The sequence below is a fragment of the Erpetoichthys calabaricus genome, chromosome 5 (assembly GCF_900747795.2).
Source record: "Erpetoichthys calabaricus chromosome 5, fErpCal1.3, whole genome shotgun sequence".
Classification (NCBI taxonomy): Eukaryota; Metazoa; Chordata; class Cladistia; order Polypteriformes; family Polypteridae; genus Erpetoichthys; species Erpetoichthys calabaricus.
The window spans coordinates 183612987-183628299 of record NC_041398.2 but is presented as its reverse complement, the minus strand read 5'-3'; the positions used below and the strand labels follow the sequence as shown (position 1 = coordinate 183628299).

At 36.4% G+C, this 15313-nt stretch overlaps 1 protein-coding gene across 2 annotated transcripts in view; it reads left to right on the top strand.

Annotated features, from left to right (window-relative positions):
- ptpn13 (protein tyrosine phosphatase non-receptor type 13) overlaps positions 1–15313 on the top strand; it is a 352808-nt gene that overhangs the window by 288208 nt on the left and 49287 nt on the right. For both annotated transcript variants that reach the window (XM_028802295.2, XM_028802293.2), the window contains 5 exons: positions 847–1238; positions 6304–6529; positions 7824–7982; positions 8187–8358; positions 14099–14309. In XM_028802295.2, coding sequence (XP_028658128.1) covers positions 847–1238; positions 6304–6529; positions 7824–7982; positions 8187–8358; positions 14099–14309 — 1160 coding nt within the window. The remainder of the gene's footprint in view (positions 1–846; positions 1239–6303; positions 6530–7823; positions 7983–8186; positions 8359–14098; positions 14310–15313) is intronic.

Here is a 15313-nt window from a genome sequence, read left to right as displayed (position 1 = left end):
CAGAGGATAATGATTAGACATACAAGAATCAAAGGCAATATATAGCAAAATTAGGTGGGGGTGGGGGGCGTTTGGGGGTAGGTGAGTGTGTGGTGCTATACACCACACAGTAATTGAAATATAAATCAACATGTTTAATCTACAAGCCAATGAATTGTCAATTAAAAATAAGACAATCTTTAGTGAAAACAAACCATTCGTCCATGTATTGCATATCAAATTATGTCCTAAATAATGTGACTCATTGTCTTGCTTGTTAGAATCACAAGTGTTTAACAACAGACATAGAGTCTTACAAATTCTTCTAATAAAAGCAGTTTTGAAACTGCATTGGTGCTTCCATTATGCAAACTGTGCATTATGCCAGTCACTCAAGCTGCTGTACATTTCAAAAAAATGCTTCTGTCCTGATGACCACATTTGAACCTTTTCTCACTAGTATAAAAATGGCTATCACAAAGGAACTAAATAAATAATAATCAAATGTTAAAGAGACTGTCACAAGTTAGCAGGACTACCTGTAGCTCCCTGCAGTCCTGAGGCACTGCAAACTTTTGAACATTTGCTATACCATACCATAATTAAACCTCTTTGAACTCCTTAAACAAACTTCAAAAAACATCATTTTTGAGGAAACAATGGAGTAGATGTTCCTCAACTTAGCATGAAAGCATTATTTTTGAAAATATATAAGAACTTGTACGGCACTGGATGAAATGTGTCTAAAAAAATTAAGACTATGGTGAAATAAAGCTCTGATCTGATGTGAATGTTTTTAATAATAATTAATCAATACTAAAACATTTGTCTTTTTGTCTATTCATATTATTACCACTGTCACTACAGACACCGCTGACTTCTCCCAGAAAAGACTCTCACAATATCTGTGCATCAGACCAACCCAAGGATTCTTTGCTGCAAAAAACTGATGACAGTTTAAGTGACAGTTCAGATCAAGAAGAAGATGATCTTGATGAAGTCGATGATGGGGAATTTCAGAAGCTCCAGCTGAAGTCACCATCCAGGCGAGACAGTTATAGTGACAGCACAGACAGTGATGAAATTAACCTGTTACAAGAGAACAATCAGACGTGGGATTCCAGCATCTACCAGACTCCCATTAACAGAATAGGCTTTTCAGAAACACAATATGAAACTCCTTGCACTTTGGAGGATGCTGCCTGCACCATTTATTACTCCCCACAGCAGTCTCCCAGCAGGCCTCAGTTCATTGACAGGTTGGATGTCATTCTCTACATGATACCTTTATGAATAACATTTTCATTTTACATGTTCATGATATACTGTTGACATTTACGACATATAGATTGCTATCTGGTTTTATTAAAATAATGTATGTATAGCTCTATGTGTCTAAACACCAATCATTGTAAATCTTGTGGCCTAGGTGACGGAAATTCCTCCATGTGTCACATTTCCTTTTCATTTTACACACTTTTACTTTTAGCAACACTTATACATGTTCAGTGCTATAACTAGAAGTAAGTGTTAAATTGGGGTATTCTGTGCCTCCTGTCAGTTTTGATAGATCTGTATATGAAACATATAGAATTATTTAAGAATCATGCCTCCTGTGAACTGTTTAGTAGTGTAGTGTGTATTTGCTACCCACAGATAAAATTGTAGCTCTGCCTCAGTGAGTTTTTGTAAAACGTTGAGGTTAACAGTGCTCACTGTGGTTTATGTGTACTTTCACTTTTGAACATTTCCTCACGGCAATCATTTTGTCATTGCTTTGTGAGATGAGTGGCAGCACCCATTACTTTGCCCCTAATAAAGAAGTGGGTGTATTTGCCTGCTTCTCAATCAAATGTGCTTAAAAACTGCACCTTCACAAAGACTGTTTCAATAACATTTTTCTTAGACCAAAAAGTTAAAAACCTTATTTATCACATCCAATCCCACTTACAGAATCCTACATCTCCAAGAGTAATAAACTGAAAATGTAAGTCTTCAGAATAAAAAATCATAAGTGCAGTTTACTGCTTCGTAGTGGTTTATTATCTAAATAAAAATATATGCATCGAATAAATCTGAATATTGTTCTAGTAGTGATAAAATTAAGCTTCTGTGATAATAACAAAACAAATAATTGACAAAAACAGGCCATTCAACCCAACAAAGGTTCCTAATCTTATCCGTCTAATTTCACAAAAATAATAGCCAGTCAAGTTTTAAAGTTCCCATAAATCCAACTCTGTACCACACAATATGGTCATTTATTCTGTGTCTATGATTCTTTGTGTGAAGAAAAACTTCCAACATTGGCACAGAATTTATCAAGAACAAGTTTCCAACTGTGTCCCTGTGTTCTTGTTGGACTCAAATAACAGCTTGGATCCACTGTACTAATAACCTTTTGTTTCATGTCATCTCTTAATCGCTGTTTGCTTAAACTGAAATGATTCAACTCCTAGAGTCTCTTCTCATAGCTCATACCTCTCAGTCCTGAAATCAGCCTAGTCACTCTTTTCTGGACTTTTACTATTGCTGCTGTGTCTTTTTTGTAGTTTGGAGAACAGAACTGTATACTGACCTCCAGGTGAGGCCTCATCAATGGGTAATAAAGTTTAAGCATAACCTTCTATGACTTGTATTGTACACATCGTGCTCTGAACCTAACATCCTATTAGCCATCGTAATAGCTTCTTTATGATGTCTTCATGTAGAAGTTTGAGATCTCCCATTTTATGTTCAAATTGAACACTATTACTTCCTCTATGCAGTACCTTACATTTACTTTTATTAAATTTCACCTGCCACAAAGACTATATATTATTTTGAAGTTCCTCTGTAATGATTCAGTGGATTCTACGTTATCTGGTATTCATCATAGTTTGGTATCTGCTCATTTAACCAGCCTATTATTTATAATCCTATCCAGGTAATATATATATATATATATATATATATATATATATATAAAATATTTATTTATTTATTTATTAAAAATAGCACCTGTGCCAGCACCACTTTTGCTGTCACATAATTCTGGTAAGGTTCTTTGCAACGCAACCCTAACCTTCCTGCATTTGAGCCAATTTTGTATCCACTCTTTTTTGTTTCCTCACTTTCTCGGATTCCAACCCCTCCTGTAGGACCTTATTAAATGTTTTAATATCTTATGCACCTCTAATCACATGCTTCTGCTACTTCTTCACAGAATTCCAGCATATTAGTAAAATACAACCTCCCCATAACCGATTGTGACTGTTCACTAAACCTCCTTTTTCTGCCATGTGATACTGTTTTTCTTAATAATTCCCTCCATTAATTTAGCTGTGATACATGTTACTCTTACTGGGCTATATTTACTTGTATCTGCCCAATTACCATTTTTATAAAACAGTACAATGTTTACTATGTTCCAGTTCTTAGAAATTTCCCCGGTACACAGTGACTTTCTAAAAATATGTGTCAGTATATGCACTCATTAACCTCCTTAAGCGCTCTAGGGTAAATGTTATCTAGTCATGGTGATTTGTTAGATTTCAGCATATTTTAATCCAAGCTGTACTCCTCCCAAATCATTAATTTCCACCTTAGTAGTCTTATTTACTACTGTGAGGATGTCCACTACTTCACATGTGAAAACTGCAGAAAAATGCATGTTTAGATCATTCATTATTTCACTGTCTACAGGTGCTGGTCATAAAATTAGAATATCATGACAAAGTTGATTTATTTCAGTAATTCCATTCAAAAAGTGAAACTTGTATATTAGATTCATTCATTACACACAGACTGATGTATTTCAAATGTTTATTTCTTTTAATGTTGATGATTATAACTGACAACTAATGAAAGTCCCAAATTCAGTATCTTGGAAAATTAGAATATCAATTAAGACCAATGCAAAAAAAGGATTTTTCGAAATGTTGGCCAACTGAAAGGTATGAACATGAAAAGCATGTACAACACTCAATATTTAGTTGGGGCTCCTTTGGCCTGGATTACTGCAGCAATGCGGCGTGGCATGGAGTCAATCAGTCTGTGGCACTGCTCAGGTGTTATGAGAGCCCATGTTGCTCTGATAGTGGCCTTCAGCTCTTCTGAATTGTTGGGTCTGGCATATTGCATCTTCCTCTTCACAATACCCCATAGATATTCTATGGGGTTAAGGTCAGGCGAGTTTGCTGGCCAATCAAGAACAGGGATACCATGGTCCTTAAACCAGGTACTGGTAGCTTTGGCACTGTGTGCAGGTGCCAGGTCTTGTTGGAAAATGAAATCTGCATCTCCATAAAGTTCGTCAGCAGCAAGAAGCATGAAGTGCTCTAAAACTTCCTGGTAGACAGCTGCGTTGACCTTGGACCTCAGAAAACACAATAGACCAACACCAGTAGATGACATGGCACCCCAAACCGTCACTGACTGTGGAAACTTTACACTGGACCTCAAGCAACATGGATTCTGTGCCTCTCCTCTCTTCCTCCAGACTCTGGGACCTTGATTTCCAAAGGAAATGCAAAATTTACTTTCATCAGAGAACATAACTTTGGACCACTCAGCAGCAGTCCAAAGGCGAGACGCTTCTGACGCTGTGTCTTGTTCAAGAGTGGCTTGACACAAGGAATGCGACAACTGAAACCCATGTCTTGCATACGTCTGTGCGTGGTGGTTCTTGAAGCACTGACTCCAGCTGCAGTCCACTCTTTGTGAATCTCCCCCACATTTTTGAATGGGTTTTGTTTCACAATCCTCTCCAGGGTGCGGTTATCCCTATTGCTTGTACACTTTTTTCTACCACATCTTGTCCTTCCCTTTGCCTCTCTATTAATGTGCTTGGACACAGAGCTCTGTGAACAGCCAGCCTCTTTAGCAATGACGTTTTGTGTCTTACCCTCCTTGTGCAAGGTGTCAATGGTCGTCTTTTGGACAACTGTCAAGTCAGCAGTCTTCCCCATGATTGTGTAGCCTACAGAACTAGACTGAGAGACCATTTAAAGGCTTTTGCAGGTGTTTTGAGTTAATTAGCTGATTAGAGTGTGGCACCAGGTGTCTTCAATATTGAACCTTTTCACAATATTCTAATTTTCCGAGATACTGAATTTGGGACTTTCGTTAGTTGTCAGCTATAATCATCAAAATTAAAAGAAATAAACATTTGATTAAACATTAGTCTGTGTGTAATGAATGAATCTAATATACAAGTTTCACTTTTTGAATGGAATTACTGAAATAAATCAACTTTGTCATGATATTCTAATTTTATGACCAGCACCTGTATATATTTTAACTATCCTAGTGCTTCTGGTAAACTCCAACTCTTCCTCGATTGTTCATGCACTACTAAAATACTGAAAGAATTGTTTTGGGTCATCTTTTGCCTTTCCTGCAATACCTTGTGAAAACTGCCCCCAATCTTACATTTCATATATTCAGGGAATTCTGAAGTGTTGATTGTAGTTTCATCTTTGAAACATTATCCATCCTTGTTATATGTGTTGAATAAACACACTACATGCAATAGTTCAGTCGAAATGATTGTCTTCCCTTTTGATTTAAGTTAAGGTAGCCACTATTCATGTTTACTTTTCAGGTGTTATTTCTGGCTTGTGTATTACTGAGTGTCTTAAGATTGGCTTTGACTGTTGCAAATTTGTGCACTCTACACATAAGATCTGATTACTGCATTTTAGGCTTGTAGGATTGTATCTTCTTCTCTCTTCAATAATATAACGTCTAGCTGTGGGCCATAAAGGAGAGGTAATGTTGTATATCTGGCTGCAGTTAGAGCTCTGTGGTTACAAATATTTTTCTCAGTGTTTCTTCTCTTGGTTGCTGGTATTCATTTTGCTAGTTGCAAGTTGTGGCTCTCCATAGATATTATGTGGTATAACGCTGTCATCTGTGTTAGGCTGGTAGGACTTGAAATAGAAGACGCTATTTTTATTGTTGTTCTATTTACAATTACTATGTATTCTGCTGACACTTCAGTCCAATGTAACTTGCAAGATCAAGATGCAGCACAATTTCTACATTTTTTTATATAATTAAAGCACAGATAGATTCAGCAACTTTCTCAGCACAATACACTGAGTCAGAGGTGGGGTTTGAACTGCTTTCAGATTTAGAGCCTGGAGCTGTACCCACCACACCACACCACACCACACTGTCTATGATGTTGTGTTAATCTTTTAGACAGTGTTTTAGTAATATTAAGCAGAGACCCTCAAGACAATAAATCAGCTTCTTTCTGCTAATCAAAATATCTACTGCATTCTTTGTTTTTGTAACTTTTTCTTCGCTTTGTCTTATGCCCACATGGTTGAAAAACAGCAACCCTCCAACACCAGTAGCCCTAGATCTGACTCCAGTAGAAGAGCCTCAACCAGAGCCTGAAGTCCCCTCCCCCACACCACTCGATGATGCCTACATAAGCTCCAGCTCGGGTTCCCAGACCCCACCAGCGCTACCTCTGGACTATGTAAATGAAGAGGTCTTGCACATACAGCACCCTAACTGCAACAGTGTGGAGGGAGAGGAGATGGATGAATTTGAGCCAGTAAGATTTTGCTTGTAAAACATACACTGAAAAGGATTGTGTTAAAAATATTTTTACAAATTGTAATGTATCTGTCTGTTTGTCTAAGTTTGTGTGATAGATTCCTATAAACAGGTTTCCTATCAAGGCTTGTTTGAAACTGTCACAGGAGTCTGTCTATCTTCCTCTTCTTCTTTTGGCTGCTCCTGTTAGGGGTTGCCACAGCGGATCATATTTTTCCATATCTTTCTGTTCTCTGCATCTTGCTTTGTCACACCCACCACCTGCATGTCCTCTCTTACCACTTCCATAAATCTTATCTTAGGCCATCCTCTTTTCCTTTTTCCTGGCTGCTCTATCCTTAATATCCTTCTCCTAATATACCCAGCATCTCTCCTCTGCACATGTCCAAACCAACGCAATCTCACCTCTCTGACTTTGTCTCCCCATGGTCCAACTTGAGCTGACCCTCTAATATGCTAATTTCTAATCCTATCAATACTCGTCACACCCAGTGCAAATCTTAACATCTTTAACTCTGCTACCTCCAGCTCTGTCTCCTGCTTTCTTGTCAGTGCCACCGCCTCCAACACATATAATATAGCTGGTCTCACTACTGTCCTGTAGTCTATATATTGTTATATTCTATCTATCTATCTATCTATCTATCTATCTATCTATCTATCTATCTATCTATCTATCTATCTATCTATCTCTGTCTGTCTGTCACACTTTACCTATCTCTATATCCATCTATCTAATCTCTTGTTTATACTGTACAATTGATTAAATTAACTTTTAGTAACCATCTTTTGCAATTCTTCTTTTCTCTTAAAGGGGTTAATTTCCAATTAATTTCTGCTTTCCTGGAAATCCATTTACGTAGCTTATTTGCAAATGTTCGCCTCAGTTGTAAGAACTCTTAAGATGACTCATCTTTCTGTTAGGGACTGTCCCAGCTTTGAGAGCAACTTTTTCTCTTTATTATCTGCTTACTGCACCAGCACTCATTAAGATGTTCATTTCTGAAGAGCTCAAGGCTGAACATAGCCATTGATTTGACTCCTTCTTCTGTGTTATTTCTTTAGTTCGTTTTTGCTCAGTGTTATCTTCAGAAAATCTTCTATATTTGGTTGGTAGTTAAATTTATCTTTTTCTTGCTTGTTTACATTGCTTTTTTTTTTTTTTTTTAACTTTGGGTATCCATTCTTGTCGTTTCCCAATGTGCCTGCTCACTATGCATACATCAAGATATGCTAAAAACCTTAAAGATATCTTTGAAGAAAACAACGTTCTGTCATTTGTTTTCCCACAGGAGGTTGAGCTACATGTCTCCTTAATTAAGTCAGACAAGGGCAGCCTGGGATTTACTGTGACAAAAGGAAGTGATAGTGTCAGCTGTTACATCCATGATATCCTGCAGGACCCAGCCAAGAGTGATGGAAGATTGAGACCTGGGGACAGGCTGATAATGGTAAGAATAATTGCAGAGCTAAGGTGGATTGTTATAAAGAAATGCAGCGTTTGTGCGATGTGTAAGTTTTTTTTACCTCCTACACTTCAATGATTCTAAGTCAAGTTCCTAGGGTGTGTGTTTTCCCAATTATGAGCCTCTACATCATTTTAATGTTTATATGGTATAGAAACTTGTGCATGATCCAAGTGATTCTTTCTTTAGGTTAACAATACTGATGTCACAAACATGACTCATACTAATGCTGTCAGTTTGCTGCGAGCAGCTCCAAAAGTGGTGGATTTGGTGGTGGGACGGGTTCTGGAAATACCAAAACTCCATTTAGAGCCTCACATGCTACAAGACATCAGATTTGAGTGCCACGAAGAGGAATTAGGTAAGAGGACTTTATCTGTTGCTTAGAAAGAGTCTTTCTTTTCTTTTCAGTTCTTTTCTTTTCTTTGTAAAGAAACAAAAGGAAGTACAACTGAATCAGTCTACCAGTTTTGTTCTGAACATGTCTTTAAACATTAGAGATCTTAATTTGTATACATTTCCATTTCTGCCTTTTATCAAAATGCTGACAGATCAATGATAATGACTGGAAAATATAATTTATCTTCTAAAAACAAAGTTTAAGTTACTTATAGTAGAAACTGAAATAAACCATATAGGCCAAAAATTTGTATTCATCCTAATTAGAGATTGGAATATTTTTTGATAGCTCAATAGTCCCTTTGCTTTTACATGTATCCTGTACAATAAAGTCTGGTCTGGTATTTGGTTGAGGGGGGCAGCTTTAGATGTGTCCTTGCAGTGCACTGTGCCTCACTTTTCTATTTTTAACATCATTAATTTGGGGTGTTTATAAGAAATATAATGATTTATTTCATGAGATAGAAGTACATAATAAACAAGAATAGTTCTGTTAGATATCAGAAATATTAAAAAGTATGCTTCAGTTTAAATGTTTAAGTATATGTTCTTGGTTGTAATAGAAATTTGTCATTTTTCACAATCTGATAGAGGTTCATAGAGGGCTAGATTTCAAGTAAAGGATCAAAAATAATATCATATTCATAATCACTGACCATGGAATAGTTTAAAACAGCGCCCCACATGCTTATATTAGAAATTTTTCATTTTAAACCTTTCTTGGAGTGGTTCTTAGAGGGCTAGGACCACCGGTGAAGAATCAAACATAAAAATAAAAAAAATGTGTGTTGCCCGATCTAGTGCAGGAATACATGTGAAATTCACTTACAGACTTGGAACATTCTCAGAATCTCTTGGATTGGACGAGACAAACTGTAGTGCTTACCTGACGCTTTAAATAATTAAATCACATTGGGCCATTTTTGTTTTCAACAAGTCTTTGACAGAATGGATTTGTCTGTTTTTACCTTATTTTCAGGACAACTGTACCTCAAATAAAATTGAATGGATTATCTGAGAACTCAAATGAAAAGAAGTTAGCAGAAAGTTTGGATTATAAGGATTTAAAAGAGTTTTTGCTGCACTGAAAGTTAAGAAAATATAATTTTGAAAATAGTCTTCTGTATTTATGAATAATGCTGATGGGCTTACGATTAATTGTAGATACTGTATTTGTAAGCTGATTAAATCCTTGAGCAATACTTCCAATCAAAATTAAAATTGTGTCTATTAAGGCTGAAGAAGTGGCTGATAATATCATCTATCGTCAATTGGCTGGCCACATCATCAATGAGTGTAAAAATTGACGAATGGCTCCATACATTTGCAGAAATTTCCTCAAAGCGCCAAACTGCAGCCCCCACATATTTTTTCAAATCTCGCACAAGCTGTAAAACGGGCTTATTTGCAAAGTCTTCTTCGCATGCGAGATTCCTGTGCTATGCTAGTTTATAGTAGTTTTCTTTTTTCTTCTGGATTGGATGTAGGAGCAAAAGAGCTAAAGACTAGTGACAGGAGAATGCCAGATTAGTTCTTACACAGATACCCAGTTTGAGAGGCAAGTACACTAGAATTCAAGCTGAATTTTCTCTTTCTTGATGAGTCATTATATTTTGTTTGTAACCATATTCAGTAGGGCTTAGAAAACAAAGTACTTGTCTTTATGACGGTCAAACATTGCCTGAAGAGTATTTTTTCAGATTAAGAAAGACAACATTATTTGGAAAAATAAACTGTGGTGCTTTATTATCATTTTAAACAAAACAAAATGACCAGAAAAAAAGTTGGATTAGTTACAGTATATAGCACCAGCTAGCATGAGTACATGTAGCTTATATGGCTATTATATTGTGATTGATGAGGCCCTGTGATTACGTAGACAGGTGTTCTCATGCTTTAATTGATAAGAGTATTACACAGTACAGCGATTCACAGTTTTGTATTGCATTGTTAGTAAATTTTGTCTACAATACTGTTAGGTTTTTCTTTAAGAGATCTCTGTGCTAGCACACCATCTGTAGTATCTTTTTGAACATACTCTTCTCAACAGTGTGAAAAGAGTCCATTTCTTTGGTTAAATAATGTAAAATTGACATGATACACCATGTCCGTCTTGTACTATCTCCTATATATTTTGTACCTTTAGCAAAGGCTGCTTTGATTGACTGCTGGCCTTCTTTGCTTGTAGTAACAACATTTTTGAGTGAGATAATTTTGCATATTCAGCCGTTTGATGTATGCACAACTGACTGTAAAGATTTGCTGTTTTTGACTCTTTAGCGCTTACTGCTTTAATATATAGTTTACACATTGCTTCATTTATATTATTTGGTTTGCCCATTTCATTGGACTAAAAGCAAAATACTTGTTTCTTTGCCACTGATTCCTCTCATGTTTGGTAATAGTTTCATTGACTGATGAAGAAACAAATGAGGACATCTGCTGACCAAATACAGAATTAGCAAGTAAAGCATCTGTCATTTTTAACAGCATACCAATATAAAAATACTGCCTTACATAACATGGTGATGGTTAAGCTCTGTAACTTTAAGATATTTGTTTGATATAGAAGATATATAAATTTCACATGCAATGTTATAGTCAGATTGTGAAGCAGCTAGTAATTTGTAATCTCCAAGCATCTCTACAAACTAGCACAGGAGAAGGTATAGGTTAGAAATGTTTTGAAATGACAATGTGAACTTTTAAGACATTGCACAACCGTAGTGTCTCTTTTAATATGTTAAAATGTACTTTTTATTTACTAATCTGACATATAATATTCCACTGTACTTCACAGAGTCATATTCTTTCACTTTCATATGTCAAAATACTACCGGGGGTTTGTTTCCTGCCTTGTGCCCTGTGTTGGCTGGGATTGGCGCCAGCAGACCCCCCGTGACCCTGTAATTAGAATATAGCGGGTTGGATAATGGATGGATGGATGGACATCTAAATAATCACATTAGGTGGTGTTCAATTGCTAATCCATTCTGCTAACTCCATTTCTCATTTGCATCTCTGAGGGTTTACCTTAAGGTTTTAGAATTCTTGCCATTCCCCCAGACATACCAGTATTACACATAAAAAAGGTCTCAAAGTGGAATTCGAAATGCAGCACAAGCTAAAAAATATCCGTAAGAAATCTATGGTGTGAATGTGTGTTTTTGTGCCTAGTGAGAGAGTAATACCAGCCCAAGTAGTGCATTGAAATAAGAGGATGTGAATAAGTGAATGATTCAATTAAAGAATTCAATTTATGAAGGTTGGGATCATAAAGTGCCTATAGAATGCATTCATCCCTTGGAACGGTACACATGTTAATGCAATGCAAATATTAAATCACAATAGATTTAATTTGGCTTGTTTGGCATGAATCAACACCAAAAGAGTCATTAGTGTCATAGTAAGTGGTCTCAAAATAATTAATTGCATATGTATTTAAGTCTGTATTTAGAAGATGCACCTTTGGTAGCTGTGACAGCCTTGTATCTGTGTATGCAGGTCTCTTATCAGCTTTGCACAACTGGACACTGCAGTTTTTCCATCATTTTTCTTTGCTGCACTACTCTAGGTATGTCAGGTCACATGGGGGGTCATTAGTAAACAGCCTTTATCAAGTCCAGCCACATATTCTTGAATGAACTAAGATGTGAATTCTTTACTCGGCCAATCCAGGACTTTAACAATGTTGTATTTAATCCATTCCTGTGTGGCTTTGGCTTTATTCTTGCGGTCATTGTGTTGCTGGAAAACAAATCTCCCAAGTTGTAGGTTTCACCCAGAGTACATCAGGTTTTACCTGTATTTTGCTGCATTCTATCCTCATAAGCCTCTCAGGGTCTGCTGCAGAGAAGCATCACCACGTCACCATGCTGCCACCTCCATGCTGCTAACTGTGGGGATGATGTGTTTTTAATAATCTGCAGTGTGCCAAGCATGGTGTTTAATCTAATGGCTAAAAATCTCAATTGTGTTCTCATCACACCATAGAACCTTCTTTCAATTGACTTCAGCGTCTCCCATGTGCCTGGGCTGTCTTAACAGAATCATAGTCCCCCAGGCAAAGTAGTGCGCTGGGGCCACTGTTTTGATAGTAAAACAGAAACATGCATATGCATCAGAAACATTGTGGGCCTGTATAATATGTCCCTGGCCAGTGCCCATACATTAAGACAACCCTTCTATGTGCCTTCCAGCAAACTGTAATCGAGATGTCATGTGTGTTTTAGTTAACAGTGGCTTTTTGTTTGCCATTCTCCCATAAAGCTAAACTGGTGTGGAGTACTTTGACAACAATTGTTGTACATATTTTCTCTCCAATCTCAGCTACTATAGCATATAACTACTATAGAATTATCTCGTCTCTTGGTAGCCACCCTAAATAGTATTCCTACACGATCACTCAGTTTTTGTGGATGGTCTGGTCTAGACAGATTTCCAGCTGAGCCATACTGTTTCCCTTTTTTAATAATTGATATAACTGGGCTGCAAGAAATATTTACTGACTTTGGAAATTTTTTTTTGTATCCATCCACTGACTTGTGCTTTTCCATAAATATTTCACAGAGTTGCTCAGAGTGTTTTTTGTCCTAATTGTGTAGGTTAAGCTCACCACAAGTTGGGCATTCCAGAAAAGGTTCATTTAGATTACATTAAATTGAAACTCCCTGACTCCAGACAGGTGATCTCCATTTAACTAATTATGTGACTCAAACCAATTAGCTAAATCAGTGGTGGTTTGAATGAGGTAAATGCTAATGCAATAAAAAAAAAAAAATTTTTTATATTTGTAATTAGTTTGGACCCATTTGAGGAGATCTGTTTTCACTTTGACATTAAAGTGATGATCAATATCAAAAAAGCCAAAATTAAATCCACTGTGATTTGATGTTGTATAACAATAAAATGTGAAAACTCCAAGGGAGGGAATACTTTTTGTAGGTATTATAATAATTCAAACCATACTTTCATCATTCCTCTTTCAAAGTAATATGACAATTATTATTATTGACAGAGTTGCAAATATTTGCAAGGCTGTAAGTCGGCTAACTCACACATCAGTTGTGAGTTTTCTACCCTGGAAAATAATCCAAGGGGCTCTGCATAAGAACAGATCCTAGCCTAAGCTACCTGATTGGACACTGTTATATTTATAGAAGACATTTTAAAATGTACATAGTAGTGATACCATCAGGGCCAATAAAGCTAAACTGGTGTGGAGTACCTTGACAACAATTGTTGTACGCATTCTCTCTCCAATCTCAGCTACTATAGCATATAACTATTTTAGAATTATTGTAGGTCTCTTGGTGGCCGCCCTAAATAGTCTTCCTACACATATTTTTGTCATTATTCATTTATTTACGTTTCCTTAGGCTGAGTTGCAAGAACTTCAAGTTAAGATCAAAAGTAATTTTGCTTCTAGTAATAAGAATGAACAACACTTTTAAGATTTGAATATAAAAACTAAAGAAGGATGAATTATTTCAGTCATTCTTTTACTTTTAAATACTTGTCATGCTGTGATGTTTTTTTCAATTCAAAGGTAAGTTGATTTAACTACAGAGCTAAGTCATCAAGATCAACGGGCTGTTTACATTCGTTATCTTTTGCAACATATATTTTTTATTGAAATTACATTTGTGAGGTTATTGCTAGATCAGTATTTTGTTATTCTCCTTTCTCACTAATATTTGTAGGCCTGACTCTTGGTGGAGGCAGTGACAGTCCATACAAGGTGGTCTATGTTGCAGATATTAGACCAGGTTCACCTGCTTCGATGGAAGGGAGTCTGAAGCATCTTGACATAATTCATTTTATTAACGGAGTCTCTACACAAGGACTGACACTCAGCGAATCCAACAGGCTTCTGGAATTGTCTTACTCCACTGTCATCCTTAAAGTAACAAGGTAATCTTCTTTTGTGAGTAACATCTGGAATCTGCAGATGATTCATTTTTTCCTTTTATATGTGCTGTACCCATTTGGTGACAACAAATCCAATATGCTTGTGAATTTCGGAAAATGCAACTATAAAACTCAGTACCTGAATATTTCATTCTTATTCAGAAAAAAACTATAGCACGCTTTTTAATTTATTACATACACGCACACATATACTGTATATATTTGTAAGAGAGAAACTACAGGAAATTAGGTTGATGTGGTATGGACATGTGATGAAGAGAAACAATAAATACTGTATGTTGGCAGTAGAATGTTGTAAATAGAAGTGAATGGGAAAAGTAGTAGGAGAGACTGAATTAGAGGTGGATGGATAAAGTAATAGAAGGACTGAAGGAGAAGGCTTTGATCAGGGATTAGGTGCAGGACCGAGCTTCATGAAGAGAGTTGATCAAGTGCATTGACCCCACATAAAAGTGGGAATCAATGAAAAGAAAGAGGAAGATATTTATATTTGTAAGAGACACATTTTATTTTCATGCTGTGTCAATTTCATTACGGATTGACCATGATGATTCTCCATTTCTCCCTTTGTTCTGCCAGGTTGTTTATGTCTTCATGCTTAGCAATATTACTATATTTTGCAGCTTCTTCTCAATATTCAGCTTTTCCTTTATTCAATTCATTCTTTCTTTGAGTAAGTTCAATATTGTATCTCATTTTTTCACCCTCTTCTGATAAGTTGTGAAAAGGATGTTTTTATAAATGCCTGTTCTCCTCTTAACCTCTACATTAGTTTTTTTTTCTCTGCCAGCTGATCCTGAGCAATCTTCTGCAACATCATAGCTCAAGACTGTACATCTTTTTTGAAGGATTGTTAGTTGAGAGTCTATGCCTCACCACCATGATTGACTTAATAACTCATAATACTGTACTAGACTTATCTTAACATCCATTTTTGGATTTTCTTTTATCTCAGTGTATCTGTTGTGACTTTGTTTACATTTGTA